Here is a 15,916-nt window from a genome sequence, read left to right as displayed (position 1 = left end):
CACCCGGCATCATGGTGTGGGGAGCGATCTTCTACACTGGCCGTACAACACTGGTGATCGTCGAGGGGACACTGAATAGTGCACGGTACATCCAAACCGTCATCGAACCCATCGTTCTACCATTCCTAGACCGGCAAGGGAACTTGCTGTTCCAACAGGACAATGCACGTCCGCATGTATCCCGTGCCACCCAACGTGCTCTAGAAGGTGTAAGTCAGCTACCCTGGCCAGCAAGATCTCCGGATCTGTCCCCCATTGAGCATGTTTGGGACTGGATGAAGCGTCGTCTCACGCGGTCTGCACGTCCAGCACGAACGCTGGTCCAACTGAGGCGCCAGGTGGAAATGGCATGGCAAGCCGTTCCACAGGACTACATCCAGCATCTCTACGATCGTCTCCATGGGAGAATAGCAGCCTGCATTGCTGCGAAAGGTGGATATACACTGTACTAGTGCCGACATTGTGCATGCTCTGTTGCCTGTGTCTATGTGCCTGTGGTTCTGTCAGTGTGATCATGTGATGTATCTGACCCCAGGAATGTGTCAATAAAGTTTCCCCTTCCTGGGACAATGAATTCACGGTGTTCTTATTTCAATTTCCAGGAGTGTATAAACCCCGTTCCAAGTTGGCCTGTTCTTTTTTCTGGTCCACTATATATCAATGATTACTCTATCTGCCCATTTCCTTGCCTTCTTATTTCCTGTAGCTTTACGACATCATATTTAAATTCTAAAATTTCATGGGCCATTTCTTTCATTTTTCCAAGCTGAAGCATTGTCCTCACATTCCATGATACTACTGTCAGATCCTTTATGCGTTGCCTTTGCCGGGGTCATGACACATGTTTTCCATCCAGTTTTCGAGGCTTTTGTTGAATTTCCTTAATATATATGGGCTTTTTTTTTCACTGTGTGGGGTTATTAGCCCCATGCCCAACCCCCAACCTGGAGGACCAGGATTAATTCATTTAAGCCTCCATAATTTCCTATAAATTTTAACAAAAGAAATGGTGAAACGAAACATTTTATAACGAGGAACAAACAGTAGGCAACTGACATCAACCACGAAACCTACGACGAAACGAAATACGGAGTGCTGCGCATGGCCGTATACCAGGAGGAAACGAGTTTGGGGGTCACATGATCAGTAATGGACGGATGACATCAACTGTCCAAACTTTTTTCCCTGAAAAATCTTGACGTTGCTGTGACATCACGTGACAGATGGGACAGCCATTGCGGAAGCCGCTATTTGAAATGAATTTCAGCATGTTTTGTTGGACTGTACCATGACATGGCGTGACGACCAGTGTGAATTGGCCTTAGTTAGATTGGGGCTAATGTATTTTCTTAAACTACTTTAAATGTGCTTTTCATACTGTGTTCTTAGGCTTTCTAATTTGATCAAGTCCAACGTGTGTCATGTCTTGTCAGCACTGTGTGTTTTTCTGATCGAATTTTAAACATGAGCCACACCTCTCACTTGTCAGAGCAGAACAATGAATAATTGGTCAGAGACGTACTTTGCTGGTGAGGTAAGTTTTTGCCTGCCAAACACCTGTGCACATCCAAGTATTTACAGGAAGCATACAGCTGTAGAAGAAGGCCATGTTCACGATGTAAACTAGCTATTTAAGTGAATTAAGAAACGAACAGAATTTTAAGTGAATTAAGAAACGAACAGAATTTTAAGTGAATTAAGAAACGAACAGAGCACACTGTCGCATCAAATTATTATGAAGGGACTATTCTACCACGATATTACTGCACTTAACCTCCTGTTGCCAGTATCGCAAGCACGTTGTGCCTCTACGGGAAACAAATACAGTGGTGACTAAGGAAAACTCAAGACACTGTTATCAAGACAGTTGTGCATATTCTATAAAGTGTTTCAGCACGCCATCGTTAAATATCATGATAAAAACTCGCAATAAGCAAATCTAAGGGTCCTCACGCCAAGCTTGAGATTGCCTAAAGCCCGGTCCACACGCAACGATCTGTCTGCGCAGACATAGGCGCAGATGTCTGTACATGCAAAAGATCGCTGCAAATGTGATGTGTTCACACGACACAAACCCCAATCTATTACTCGCCCGTCATCTGTCGGTGTAGAAAAGAAATATCAGTGGCAAGCAACTACGCTCCCCGTAAACGTCAAAAATTTAATTCCGTTATTTTGAAATATAGAAATGGAGGAAGTTCTGTCGTGGTCTGTGTTCGCAACTTGTGTTGTAAAAAACATTCAGACCAACCGCAGGAAACAGAGAAAGTGGTCAAAAGGTATAGACAGTGGCTGCTAAAGCGAAAGCAGTTTTCTCACGTAAATTTACTGCGAGAGTTGCAGGGCGAACCTAACGACTGGCGAAATTATTTGCTTATGAGAAAAAATACTTGTATAGAGAAGGGCAATTTACCTCATGAACGCCTGGCGGTAACATTAAGATTCCTAGCAACAGGAAGGAGCTACAAGGATTTGGAATTTTCAACTGCAATATCGAAACAAGAGTTCAGTGAAATAATACCCGCAATTTTTCAATTAGAGCATTGTATGCTGTTGTCTTTTTGTCTCAGTCACTATATTCTTTACTTTAATCTTCCACAGACATGGGTGGTTTCTATATATTTCAATGAATTCACTTACAAACTCCTGAGAAGACTGACGAGTATCAGCCATTTTAATGCCCTGTGCGCACAAATACAAACACTAGACTGAGCAAACAGCTGTTTCGCGCCAGATTTGCGGCGATCTCCTGTCCACACGCTCCAACTTGTCTGCGCAGATGTGGTTTGAACCCACAGATTTGAGAGGTTTCGCTCAAACCTCCAACTCCAACTTCCAGGTTTGCACACACCTGAGGTTGGTGCAAATCTTCTGTCCACAGGCAACGATCTGTCTGCGCAGATGTGATGTGCGCAGACATTTGCGCAGACAGATCGTTGCGTGTGGACGGGCCTTAAGAACACCACAAGAGTTTACATATCGATCCCTTGTGTCTATCAGCTTTTTGCCGTCGAGAAGTTGGCAACAACTGAATTATTTGCTATCTGCGGCGGGAATAAACTCTTTGCTTCCGCCGTGAAAAGTGTTGGATATAGATTGGTTTAGGTACACGAGGTTGGAGAGAAGGTATCGTTTTAAATCAAGATATTATGTGTTTAATTTTGTTAAGCGATTTCTTTAATAGTGCAGACGATTGTTACTAGTAATGATGGAATGACATTGAAATGTGTAGTTGTCGTGTACTCTGCTTAATAGCCTGATGTTGCAGATGGCGAGAAGGTACGAGCTATGTGTCGGACTACGCAAGGGACACCGGACGACAAGAATACGCATGGGAAAAACTAAACAAGATAAGAGACCAATACGACCTTCAAGGCTGAAAGGTGTAAGTGCAAACTTATGTGGTACTTGATCTCCATATTTCTGCATTCATCAGTCGATTTGATTATTCTGCCAATACCCAAATTGTGCCCAAAAGCTTCGGAAAGACTGCGCCCGTTACCTTGCAGATGCCTTAGTTTTTCCGCTCGATGCGATCCATATTGTCAGAATTGCCCATAATTCGTTGGAGTGGGTTCTCAGGTGTTGTATATATCGCATTTTTGCTGGAAACTCTCTCTTCAAACTACTTAACGCTACAGATAATTTCCTTTAAAGCTCTCTTGGTCTGCCGTGTTTATTTCCAGAGTAACCACAAATTGTTATATAGTGTGTTATATGTGTGTTTATGTTGTGATGGTAGACCATTTGTATTGTTTCCTGTGAACTCATTTTAATATGTTGAAAAGCGTTACTGTCAATAAATACTTGCTTTTGTCAATATTCTTGTAAGTGGGGTTGTAGGTTGCGTTCAATTATAAGTCTGAAGGAAATTTATTTATTCTGCTGCTTCGGAAGATAGTTAGATCATTACACTTACTTCTCAGTGAGAATTTTTATGGGTTTTGACTGATTTCACGAGTTTTTTTTTTTAACCTACATTTATAGAATTTGTTACAACTCTCGTATTGTAGTGGTTAACCAATCACGTTTAGTTTTGTGTGTGCTTGTGACTATGGGTTTGACAATATTCAGTGTAGGCTGAATGAAGCTTGCTGGTCTTCATTGTACTAAAGAATGTCACACTATTGTGATAGACTTTAATCTTATGCATGAAGGTGAATAACTTTTGGACTAAATTAATTGGGTGAAGAAGAAATTAAATATTTATTGGCTTTGATATTAATTGCTGCTTTGATATCTGTTGGTGTGTCTTCAGTTTGAGTGTTGGTCTGTGAATCTAACGGATTTTGAAGAAAAGAACCAAGCCGGTATTGGTGACATTGATCTGTAGCATGGCCCATTCAAAAAATCCGCACTGATATCCCATTAGTCTCTGTATGAAAGTAGTTCAGGTTAGTTTCTTTCTTTAGCTAAAGACGGCAGTTAAATTATACAATTTATGTTCAACTGTGGAAGAAAGATGCCTGAAAACAAAGATGGTGTATAGTCACCACATTGTTTACATTTGTATACATTTCCCATATCACAGGTCAGAGTTGATGACTAGTGTTGGATATTCCTTTTTATCTGAGTAATGACATTCGAACTCAGTTGAGCAGCAGTATATGTTTATAGAGATGAAATCAAATTTGTCTTTGTAACATGAAGTCTTACACATAGTTTTGTGGGCAGTGGAATTAAACAGTTTGTAACTGACTGGTAAAAGTTATAGTGGCCTATACTTATTTGTGCAGTGATTTCCATGCAGTGGAATTTCTTCCACATTTATGTTACTGTAACACCTTTTTTACTGATCTTGTCTATTAAGCCTTTATACAGTGCAATGTGCAGTTTATCCATCCCTGCTATCATTTGGAGTTGTCGTTAAAATGAGTTATGATTTTTAGTCAAAAGCTATGTAAAGTGTATAATATGAACATTTCAAATTTACAGCATGTCATAAATAGATGTGGTTGTAAGATTTGCATTTCAATATTAATTACCTTCTTGAGCTGTATATGGTGTCAGACTTGAAAATTCCTTTGGTTTACTTGGTAACTTTGAGAATTGTCATAGCACAGGTACATTCTGAGGGAAAAACTGAGACATAAATTGAGTAAAAAAATTTGATATTATGTTTTTTCATTTTATTGCTTAAACTCAAGAATTATTATTCTCTTCTGCTCATATCATTTCTATCTTCACCTTGATTTATTTTGTATGACGCAATTGTCGCTAGCCATTGCAGTAATCACACTGCCAATGTTTCTGTGCCTTTCCGTTCTGCACATTACACCCACTGTAGTTAACTGATCAAGGAGGCTTTTCTGAGTTCGTTTGTGCATGTTTCTTCTTCCTGTTTCCTTTTCTCCTGATCAAAAGCATATTTATTTTCGTAAGATTAGTATTCAGTTTTCCACCTCACTCCTCCATTCCCCATTGTCAATACGTTTATCAGCTTCCCTGTTCTTTTTGTTGTAACTTTAAAGTGAGCTAATATAATGTTCACTGTCTTGCAATGTTCTGGTGTGATAATGGGTGGCAATGGGCCGTATCAATAAGAAAGAACATTCTCTGGAGAGGAATCTTAGAGCAAAAGAATTTTCCCCTCAGTTTTGTATTAACAAAAAAATTTGAATTGTATTCTCTGAAGTTCATTTTCACTACCTCCTCTCCACCTTGGGAAGGTGCTGTGTGTGTTGTCTGCCCTGTTCGTCACAGAATGCACTCATATTGTTAAATTTCATTTAATGCACTCAAACAGGCGAACTATTCAGTGTACACATATGGAACTAGAAGAGTTGCACTATGTTTCGCTTTTATTTGTGGCAACAAATTAAGACTATTATGGACAGTTGACAAATGCATTTTCTTGCAATGTTACTGAGTTTTTGATGTGAGGGAGACTTTGTTATTGAAGTAAGGTGAACATTTTGTGTGAGCGAAACCTTAAAAGATTACATGACTTTTCATCTACTCGAAGCTGGAACTGTTAGCTTTCTAATGTGAGATCAGTTTGCTTAAATATGATGGATAATGGTCTGCTTGCATGCAAAGTACGCAAGCAGCTGCCTGTGCAGTTCATTAAGAGAAACAGGTGGCTAGGTTTGTAATAAGCCAGTTACTAATCTTATGATCCACCTACTTATTTCTAACATAACATAACATAAGATTTATAATCTGAAGTTGTGATGATGAACATCTGGTATTGTCAGTGACAAAGTTTTTAGGTGTATACCCAAGTCTTCTTGTATTTAAGTCTGAAAATTTGGGTCTGCTAAATAGCAGTAGTAATATTTTAATTTTCACTTAATGTGATAGGTTGCCCCTTCCCTTTTCAAGATTTTGTTGGAAGTATCTTATGATCTACAGTCTCTCTCTTCAGTATTTCTTTGTTCTACGTATATTTCAGATTACATGAATTCTGCCATTATCACCAAAATGTCGGCAAAACTTAACCTCAACAGAACTTACTCAGCTTGGAGTGTGTCATAGAGCTCGCTTCAGAAAACGGAGAATGTTCTCTGCTTGTGAGAAGCTCCTCTAGTTTTATTCATACAAAATCGGACTATGTTCTCTGTTATGAGCGACTTCCCCTGCCCTTTTACTCGTGCTGAGAACATTCTTAGTTGAAGTATATTCTCCAACTTTTTTGATTCATATGACTCTGAGAATGTTCTCTGGAATTTTGAGTATAAAGTACATTCTTCATTTTATCTGTATAACCAAACGTAAAGTTTGCCCAGGAGCTAAGATTTGCTGTTCATTTGCTCATTCTTCACACTTGCCAAATTCTGCCAGTTATACTTGTTTCTTGAGGTGGTTGCAATTATTGCTGTTGAGAGCAGATTCCAATATCTGGAAATAAATACGATGCTTCTCTGAAACTTCTAATATATTGTACTCTCATTTAGTGTGATTGTGCATAACACTTTGCTTGTTACTCGGAATATCAGAAATGTATTAATGAGGTCAACAGATTCCAGTTTTACACGTTTTTCTCTTGTCCTGTGGCATTGAGATTGCCACAGTCATTGGGATTGTCACGACCATTTTTCCAAGGTTCAGATAATATCTCCATGGTAGGGACCCAATGACACAGAATAAACAGCCCAGCCAGCAGTTACTGCAAACATTGTAAAATAGCTATCATCGTTCTAGCTTGCAGGTGCACTGTGTCCATCCACTCCAGAATATGTGCACATGAATAAAATGTTCATCTGAATGAGAGGTTATACCAGTTCATTGCTTAACACTTTGGGGACTTGCCACTTGGGAGACTATTGGTCCTAGGAAACAGGCCGTTTATGCCGGTATTTAAAGCGTTCCTAGCACATACATAATTAATGTATCTTCTAGAGTAGGCTAATACATATTAAGGGGATACGGAATCGGATTTTGGGTTAAAAAATCGAATTTTTTTTTATTGGCGTATTATATTCTGCCATGTTTCCTCTTTAAAATGAGGTATCATACATAGCTCTACTACAATTATAACTATTTTATTTTTATATATTTGTGAGATCGGGTATTGCGCTTTAGTTATACACGTCTCTCGTGGCTGACCATGAACTTTTTGGCAGTACCTTTAAAGTGACATGAATTCAAATATCCCGGTTTCCAGCGACTATTCATACACTAGTTGCCCGAAAATGCTTCTCTCTGGTTTCCTCAAGTTACTCTTTGACTTTGTGGCGGGACTGTTTTGTAAACAGTGTGATATAAGAAAGTAGTTGTTGTTGAGTTATTTCGTATTTAGTGCTTCATTTTTCGCAGTGAAAATGCCTAGAGCTAAAGCAAAAGTATTTAAAAAGCGTGTGAACTGGCAAAAGAAAAGAAATAATGATTCATTAGCAAAGCAAAGCAGTTCATCATCATCACTGTTGGAAAATGTGAATCCACTTATTACTGATTTGCCGAACGAACTTACACCAAATGAAAACAGTGCTTCTCATAAAAAACTAAGAGATTTGGAAGAGAAATATAATTTACTTGATAGAGAGAATGAAGTTTTTGAACTCATTGATACGAATATATTGTGTGAAGCTCTTGAAAACAGTTTGTGCTGCAAAAAATGTCATGGAAACGTTTCTCTGAAAGTAGAATCCCATGTTGGCCTGGTGGTGGTGGTGGTGGTGGTGGTGGTGGTTAGAGTTTAACGTCCCGCCGACAACGAGGTCATTAGAGACGGAGCTCATGCTCGGGTTAGGGAAGGATTGGGAAGGAAATCGGCCGTGCTCTTTCAAAGGAACCATCCCGGCATTTGCCTGAAGCGATTTAGGGAAATCACGGAAAACCTAAATCAGGATGGCTGGAGACGGGATTGAACCGTCGTCCTCCCGAATGCGAGTCCAGTGTGCTAACCACTGCGCCACCTCGCTCGGTTGTTGGCCTGGCTGCCCAGTTTAATTTAATATGCAGTGTTTGTAAATACAGCTGTAAGTTTCCAAGTTCGGTTTCAGTAACTGTAAATAATGGATACAAGAAAACTGAACTTTATAGTGTAAATATTAGGTTAGTTTATGGATTGCGAGCAATTGGTAAGGGCAAAGCAGCTGGTGATATGCTATGTGGTGTTCTAAATCTTCCAAGTGCACCTTCAAAGTTTGAAGCTTACAATTATGTACTAGGATCTGCAGTTGAAGATGTAGCACAGAAGTCAATGCAGGTTGCTGTGGAAGAAGCAGTGGAAGAAAATGACGCGCAGTCGTGACCTCACAGTGGCGTTTGATGGCACGTGGCAGAAAAGGGGCCACACCTCCAACAATGGTGTTGTAACAGCAACTAGTGTTGATACTGGCAAGGTTATTGATGTTGCAATAATGTCTAAATACTGTAGGTGCACAGGCAGGCTGAAAAATGAACACAGTGATGACTGTATTGCTAATTATTATGGTAGTAGTGGTGGCATGGAGGTTGCTGGGGTGAAGAAAATTTTTCATCGCTCTTCACAGTGGTATAATGTTCGCTATGTCAAATATCTGGGAGATGGTGACTCTAAAGCATTCAAAGGAGTTTTGGAAAGCAAACCATATGGGAACAGTGTAAATATAAGCAAACTTGAATGTATAGGACATGTGCAGAAGAGAATGGGTGCCAGGCTGAGAAGGTTAAAATCAGTTATGAAAGGGAAAAAACTAGATGATGGGAAAACCTTGGATGGCAGAGGAAGATTGACTGATTCCATAATAGACCACATTCAGAACTGCTATGGCCTTGCAATCAGGCAAAATACAGGCAATCTTGAAGAAATGAGGAGAGCTATATGGGCTTTATATTTCCACACCGCATCCACGGATGAGCATCCACAACATGGTTTGTGCCCCAAAGGTGAAAACAGCTGGTGTAAATACAATAGGGGACTAACAACAGGAGAGAAATACATTCACCACCACAGTCTACCATCAGCCATCATGGCAGAAATAAAGCCCATTTTCAGAGATCTGGCTGACAGAAGTCTTCTGATGAAATGTCTTCACGGAAAAACGCAGAACCCCAACGAGTGCTTGAATAGTGTGATATGGCATCGTCTCCCAAAAACAGTGTTTGTCGGAATTAATACACTACATTTTGGTGTGTATGATGCTGTGGCAACCTTCAATCTTGGAAATATAACTAAATGCCAGGTCCTTCAAAAGTTGGGTATGTGTGTTGGTTCCCGTACGGTACGTGCTATGTTCTTTTTAGATCAGCACAGACTAAGGCATGCTGATAATATAATCAAGACATTAGTGAAAAAAGCAAGACAGGTGCAGAGGGGTGCCAAAAGAAGACTTGAAGATGATTATGAAGACTGTGAAGGGGGTATTAGCTACGGATCAGGAATGTTTTAATCTTCTTTCTCCGTTTCCCGTAAGTTTACTTTTTACTTCATCTAGGAACATTATCTCAGGTACTGGTCAACCTAGAAGTCTGAAATTTTTATGACGTAGTGACATAGGTCCCTATTACATACTGAAACAACGATTTTTTAATTACTTGATTTACAAAAGACTTAGGGGTGATAGTCTAGTAAAAAGCGATGGAAAAAATTTACTTAAAAATAAATGTACAATATCTCTGTAAGAAAATACTTTGACAATAAACTGTTGTTTCAGTATTGTTGTAACATATGAATGCACATACAGTAAAATTTTTACCTCTCTGTCTCCAGTAGTTTGTGAGAAAATGTTCCCTATAGTAGGCATATATTAACATTGCGGGGATAGGTGATTCCGTATCCCCTTAAGAAAGACCAGGCTTAAAGATTTATTTTTTGCATTTACTTTTGTTCTTTGATAGTTTCAAATTTTGAAATAGACATAAAATATAATCATCCTAAGAAAGTGTGAATTGAGTTATTTAGCAATTTTGCCCTCTAGAGTTTCCAAAATTTCTTGCTCACTCATCAAATGTGATGTTTTTGTTGGCAGAATTACAGCGAACAGTGAAACCCAGAGTACACATATGAGATTACATGGCTCATGTTTCATTCAAAATAATTCCAAACATTTGTAATAGAAGACTGCACTAGTCAAGTAGTCGGTCGCGAGAATTCTGTACTTTTGTCTTGTACAAAATGAGTCCAGTTTTCGAGCTATAGGTGGCTTACATATTGAGCCAGTTGTGGCTCTACCTACATTTGGAGTGGTCTTTTTTAAGTTGGGGTCCAGCTATGCTTGTACTGGTTTCTGGAAATGTTAAATAAACTATTTATGGTGACAATCATCATTTGTCAGTTTGCAGATGTTTGTGCAAAACACAACTTCATCACAGTGATAAGTTACACTACAGTGCTTCATGCATTACAGTACCTTCATTGCTTATTGCATAATTAACTCTTTTTTGGAAGAAACGTGAACAGTTCTGGTGACATTCTAAGATAATTAAAAGAACTTCTTGAATCTTCCGTTGTAAATTATTTCAGCAAGGATGCTGAGTAATCCAGCTGAAGTCTTTTCTTCATCCAGTCACGAATCGAAACAAGTTTCTTATTTTTTTCTTATGCAGCGAATCCACGCAACAAGCTTTAACTCTATCACAACTCGTGTGACAAGCAGCTGCCAAAACTTTCATTCCAGACTCGACTCGGGGACCCACAAAACGATGAAACTGAAGTGTGTACTGGTTTCGCTGTGTCTTCAGTCATATATGAAACGACTTGCATGCAAATCATTGCGCTCAACGAGTGGTGCAGCCTAATGTCATGTAAACTAGGCTTAAAGTGGTGAATATACAACATTGAATCCAAATGTGGCCAACATTGTTGCACACATGTAACTTTATTGCATAGTGTTGAGAATGTCAAATCAGACGCTTCACCCATTTAATTTTGGAACTGTTATTTTATTGGACTACCAGTTTAGGCAATTTATTAAGTCATCTTCAGGCCCTCTGACCAATATGCAGGAAGAGTCCAATCTTGGTTCTGGTCAAAATAGGGGCCAGCATTCAAGGACTGATACCTGTAGATTTCTGCTTGGTGCAGTTATCACTTCAAACATCAACAGAAATCTGCAGATACCAGTCTTTGAATGTTGGAATATTCCTACATGTCCGTTAGGGGGCCTGAAGATAGTGTACTAAATCACTAAAACCAGTAGCCCAATAAAGTAAGTGTTTGGAAATTAGATGGCTGAAAGGTGTTTGATTTGACATTCTGTACTGAAAAGCAGTCCTGCAACCATCTCTGAAAAGATGGAAGCGTAGAGGCTTACTGTATAGTTGTTTCCTGTCTCATAGTACTGAAGTATGGTAAGTCAACATTCATTTTGTAAATTATTATTATAGTGGAAAGCCTTCTGAAACAAGTTTCGTAATATCTGACTTGCAAGAACTGAAACACGTAAAGAATCAAAGGCTTAGAAGCAAAGCAAATTTTTAAGAATGTTTTGCAAGTGTTAAAGAATGCCATGAACCCACCCTACATCATTAATGTTAATCTGCAGAAATACAGTACCCATTCTACATCATTAATGTCAGTCTGCTGAAATACAGTTAGTGGTTTATCAGGATCTATTCTAATCTTTTCCATAAACAACTGTTTGAGGCCAGAACACTAAAGTGTTTTGTGATTTACTTCCAGTTGAAAAGCTTTACTGTAATGTCAGTATCATGGCATTGTTCTGTTATGAACAAGTCACATTCACGTGTACATGTGATTATTTTCTCTTGTATGTTGCAGATTCAGACAAAACACACAAAATTTGTTAGAGATTTAATTAGAGAAGTGTGCGGGCATGCCCCATATGAAAAGAGAGCGATGGAATTGCTGAAGGTGTCAAAGGATAAGCGGGCCTTGAAATACCTTAAGAGAAGGGTAAGTTTGTGCGGCATTTAAAAATGCTGTGATGAACAAAACACTTGTGACATTTAAACAATGCATATATTAGTAGTACACTTGAAATATTTGATTTGAATGTGTATTTGAAGTAATTCTACTTTCCTAAATTGATTTAATGGTAATTAGCAAAAGATTCAATAGTTGATAAATCTGTTTGAAACTTTTCAGCTTGGCACACACATTCGTGCAAAAAGGAAGCGAGAAGAGTTGAGCAACATCCTTACACAGATGAGGAAAGCCCAGGCACAGGCAAAATAACTGTTTTGACTGAGTTAATGTATTGATACCTACATAATAAAATTTCTTAAAATATTGGTCTACATATTTCATTCAGTTTCATTTCAGATTACCACACTTCAAGAATCCCATAACAATTAGCAAATAACAAAGTGATAGTGGCTAGGATTGCTGTCACACTGTCGTCTTTTCACTATTGGCATATACAGGGCTATTACAAATGATTGAAGCGATTTCATAAATTCACTGTAGCTCCATTCATTGACATATGGTCACGACACACTACAGATACGTAGAAAGTCATAAAGTTTTGTTCGGCTGAAGCCGCAATTCAGGTTTCTGCCGCCAGAGCGCTTGGGAGCGCAGTGAGACAAAATGGTGACAGGAACCGAGAAAGCGTATGTCGTGCTTGAAATGCACTCACATCAGTCAGTCATAACAGTGCAACGACACTTAAGGACGAAGTTCAACAAAGGTCCACCAACTGCTAACTCCATTCGGTGATGGTATGCACAGTTTAAAGCTTCTGGATGCCTCTGTAAGGGGAAATCAACGGGTCGGCCTTCAGTGAGCGAAGAAACGGTTGAACGCGTGCAGGCAAGTTTCACGCGTAGCCCGCGGAAGTCGACGAATACAGCAAGCAGGGAGCTAAACGTACCACAGCCGACGGTTTGGAAAATCTTACGGAAAAGGCTAAAGCAGAAGCTTTAGCGTTTACAATTGCAACAAGCCCTGACACCCGATGACAGAGTCAAATGCTTTGAATTCTCAGTGCGGTTGTTTTCAGTGATGAAGCAACATTTTTTCTTAATGGTGAAGTGAACAGACAATGTGCGAATCTGGGCGGTAGAGAATCCTCACGCATTCGTGCAGCAAATTCGCAATTCACCAAAAGTTAACGTGTTTTGTGCAATCTCACGGTTTAAAGTTTACGGCCCCTTTTTCTTCTGCGAAAAAAACGTTACAGGACACGTGTATCTGGACATGCTGGAAAATTGGCTCATGCCACAACTGGAGACCGACAGCGCCGACTTCATCTTTCAACAGGATGGTGCTCCACCGCACTCCCATCATGATATTCGGCATTTCGTAAACAGGAGATTGGAAAACCGATGGATCGGTCATGGTGGAGATCATGATCAGCGATTCATGTCATGGCCTCCACGCTCTCCTGGCTTAACCCCATGCGATTTTTCTGTGGGGTTATGTGAAAGATTCAGTGTTTAAACCTCCTCTACCAAGAAACGTGCCAGAACTGCGAGCTCGCATCGACGATGCTTTCGAACTCATTGATGGGGACATGCTGCGCCGAGTGTGGGAGGAACTTGATTATCGGCTTGATGTCTGCCGAATCACTAAAGGGGCACATATCGAACATTTGTGAATGCCTAAAAAAACTTTGAGTTTTTGTATGTGTGTGAAAAGCATTGTGAAAATCTCTAATAATAAAGTTATTGTAGAGCTGTGAAATCGCATCAATCATTTGTAATAACCCTGTAGTTCTGCTTATTTTGGTGCCAGTTACCATGGAGAAGTTGCGAAGGATGGGCATTTGTGACCAGTAACAGAATTACTTTCTGGGTCATTTAATTTATGCAACAATGTTTCTAAATGTGCTGTCATTTTCTGAAGAATGAGAAGGCGTTTTATGATCTTGCACAAGGAACTCACTGTATGATGACTGTTAGTCACCTTGTTATTTTGATCCAGGCAAACTGCTAAATTCTTCTGATTGTGCATGCACTAAGTAAACTGGCACAGGAAAGCTACTCTGCAGTGCAAGATACTTTGATGATAAGTATGAAAATGTTTCCTAAACTACTTTAATTCAACAATAAACCTTCAGGGTGATCAATTGAAACACGCTTGTGCCTTGACATCACAGAATGAGAGTTATGTAACAGAAAATGTTTGAAAAATTAGATTTGTGGTAAAGAGTAGGTTCGCATACTTACAAAGCAAAACATACACTACTCAATACAGTATGGAAAGTGAGTCAAGAGGTACGAGTGGCCACTGTTCGATCCCTTATACACACACCGGGAGAATTAACTCCGTGAGTATGACCTAGGCAAATTCTTATTATGTCCTAAAGTTAACTATTTACAAAAGACTGACCCAAAATCAGTGTGAAATTACTGACAACACATTTCGCCTCTGTCAACTGTTTTCGAGAAATGCTCTTAATTCAGAAAATAATGCATAGCTAATTTGATTTCAATTATGTTTATGATAGCATAAAAAGTTGTCAATTTAAAGGTTGGTTTGACAAGTGCAGTGCTTCAATAGACATTCTGCTGACAAATGACATTGGCCAATCTTTTCAAATGATTGCACCACTATGAGCACAGTCACACTGTAGTTATCTCATTATCCAAATGTATAGACTTTAAATGATGGTGAAATTCAAATCGATTTCTTTTCTTCTGTCAAATCGACCAGTGTTCTTAAACATGAATTATGGACTCTGAAAAGTTTCATCCAAGAAAGGGTGAGTTTGTGGCAGCCTGAGTATAAAAATGTTATTCTGTGAGCTGAAAGTGCAGACCACAAGTAGCCAAAATCTTTAGTAGAAATTTTAGGTGTAAATTATAACTTCAGAAGTTTGTTAAATTAAAAGTAGTCTTTTAGACTCATAACGACGTATCTACAAAATGCTTTTATTTTTACTGTAGTGTTGGACTTAAAATGCTTGCTTGCTTTTATCTGCCTAAGTGGCCTATTGCTGGTATTACCTTATGAATAAAAACTTAAAACATCATCCTGGTGGGTGTCAAGTGTGATTTTAAATAATACAAATGAGAGATGTTAGTCAATCACAAAATTGCAGTTGTGCCTATAAAGCACTTATATTTGCCGATAATCACTGCATCGTTTAGTTACTGTTATTGACTTTACTGTTTTTGGTATGGTTTGCTCCACAGGAAAGAATGTCAATGAGAACAAAAGAATGCAGAAAAATAGTGTAATGTTTACATCAGTATCATTGTTACAAGTGATGTATGGTCAAACCTTGATTAATGAGAACAAACCTTTTATAAAGTATGATTCATATAACAAGCAATGTGTTGCAGGTGGAGCCAGTTCTTTCAGTCTTCGGTAGTCATTTCAGAAACCACCATCTGCATAAATGGAACTTCACAGTTACTGTAGTTGGGCAATTATTACGTAATTTTATTAAAAATAACTTTCACTTTTCTTAGTCCCATGTTTTTGTATAACAGAACCTCTAGTTTTCATTCACTGGGCAAGTTGTTTCATTTGCTTTCACCCGGTTTAAAAAGAAAACATTTCATTTTAATTTGTGAGAATATTTGGTATTTATTAAAATTGCTGTATTAGAATTTAAAACTATTGTTATGAAGCAGTATCAAA

General features: G+C 38.9%; 1 protein-coding gene across 1 annotated transcript; it reads left to right on the top strand.

Moving 5' to 3' along the window:
- Positions 1-2,999: 2,999 nt before the first annotated feature.
- LOC124804972 (60S ribosomal protein L36) lies at positions 3,000-12,628 on the top strand. Its single transcript, XM_047265362.1, has 4 exons — positions 3,000-3,126; positions 3,269-3,385; positions 12,146-12,280; positions 12,473-12,628. Exons 2-4 carry the CDS (start codon positions 3,269-3,271, stop codon positions 12,560-12,562), a joined length of 342 nt encoding a protein of 113 aa, XP_047121318.1. The 5' UTR covers positions 3,000-3,126; the 3' UTR covers positions 12,563-12,628.
- Positions 12,629-15,916: the final 3,288 nt, after the last annotated feature.

This window comes from Schistocerca piceifrons, chromosome 7, assembly GCF_021461385.2.
Source record: "Schistocerca piceifrons isolate TAMUIC-IGC-003096 chromosome 7, iqSchPice1.1, whole genome shotgun sequence".
Classification (NCBI taxonomy): domain Eukaryota; kingdom Metazoa; phylum Arthropoda; class Insecta; order Orthoptera; family Acrididae; genus Schistocerca; species Schistocerca piceifrons.
The sequence above is the reverse complement of the archived record's forward strand: the minus strand, read 5'-3'. Positions and strand labels throughout refer to the sequence as shown.

Excerpts from the sequence above, each read along its gene's own strand:
- LOC124804972 (XM_047265362.1), top strand. The coding sequence starts at position 3,269 with ATGGCGAGAAGGTACGAGCTATGTGTCGGACTACGCAAGGGACACCGG. Across the intron at positions 3,386-12,145 it reads GACCTTCAAGGCTGAAAGGT|ATTCAGACAAAACACACAAA; the intron begins GTAAGTGCAAAC and ends TGTATGTTGCAG. Across the intron at positions 12,281-12,472 it reads TGAAATACCTTAAGAGAAGG|CTTGGCACACACATTCGTGC; the intron begins GTAAGTTTGTGC and ends GAAACTTTTCAG.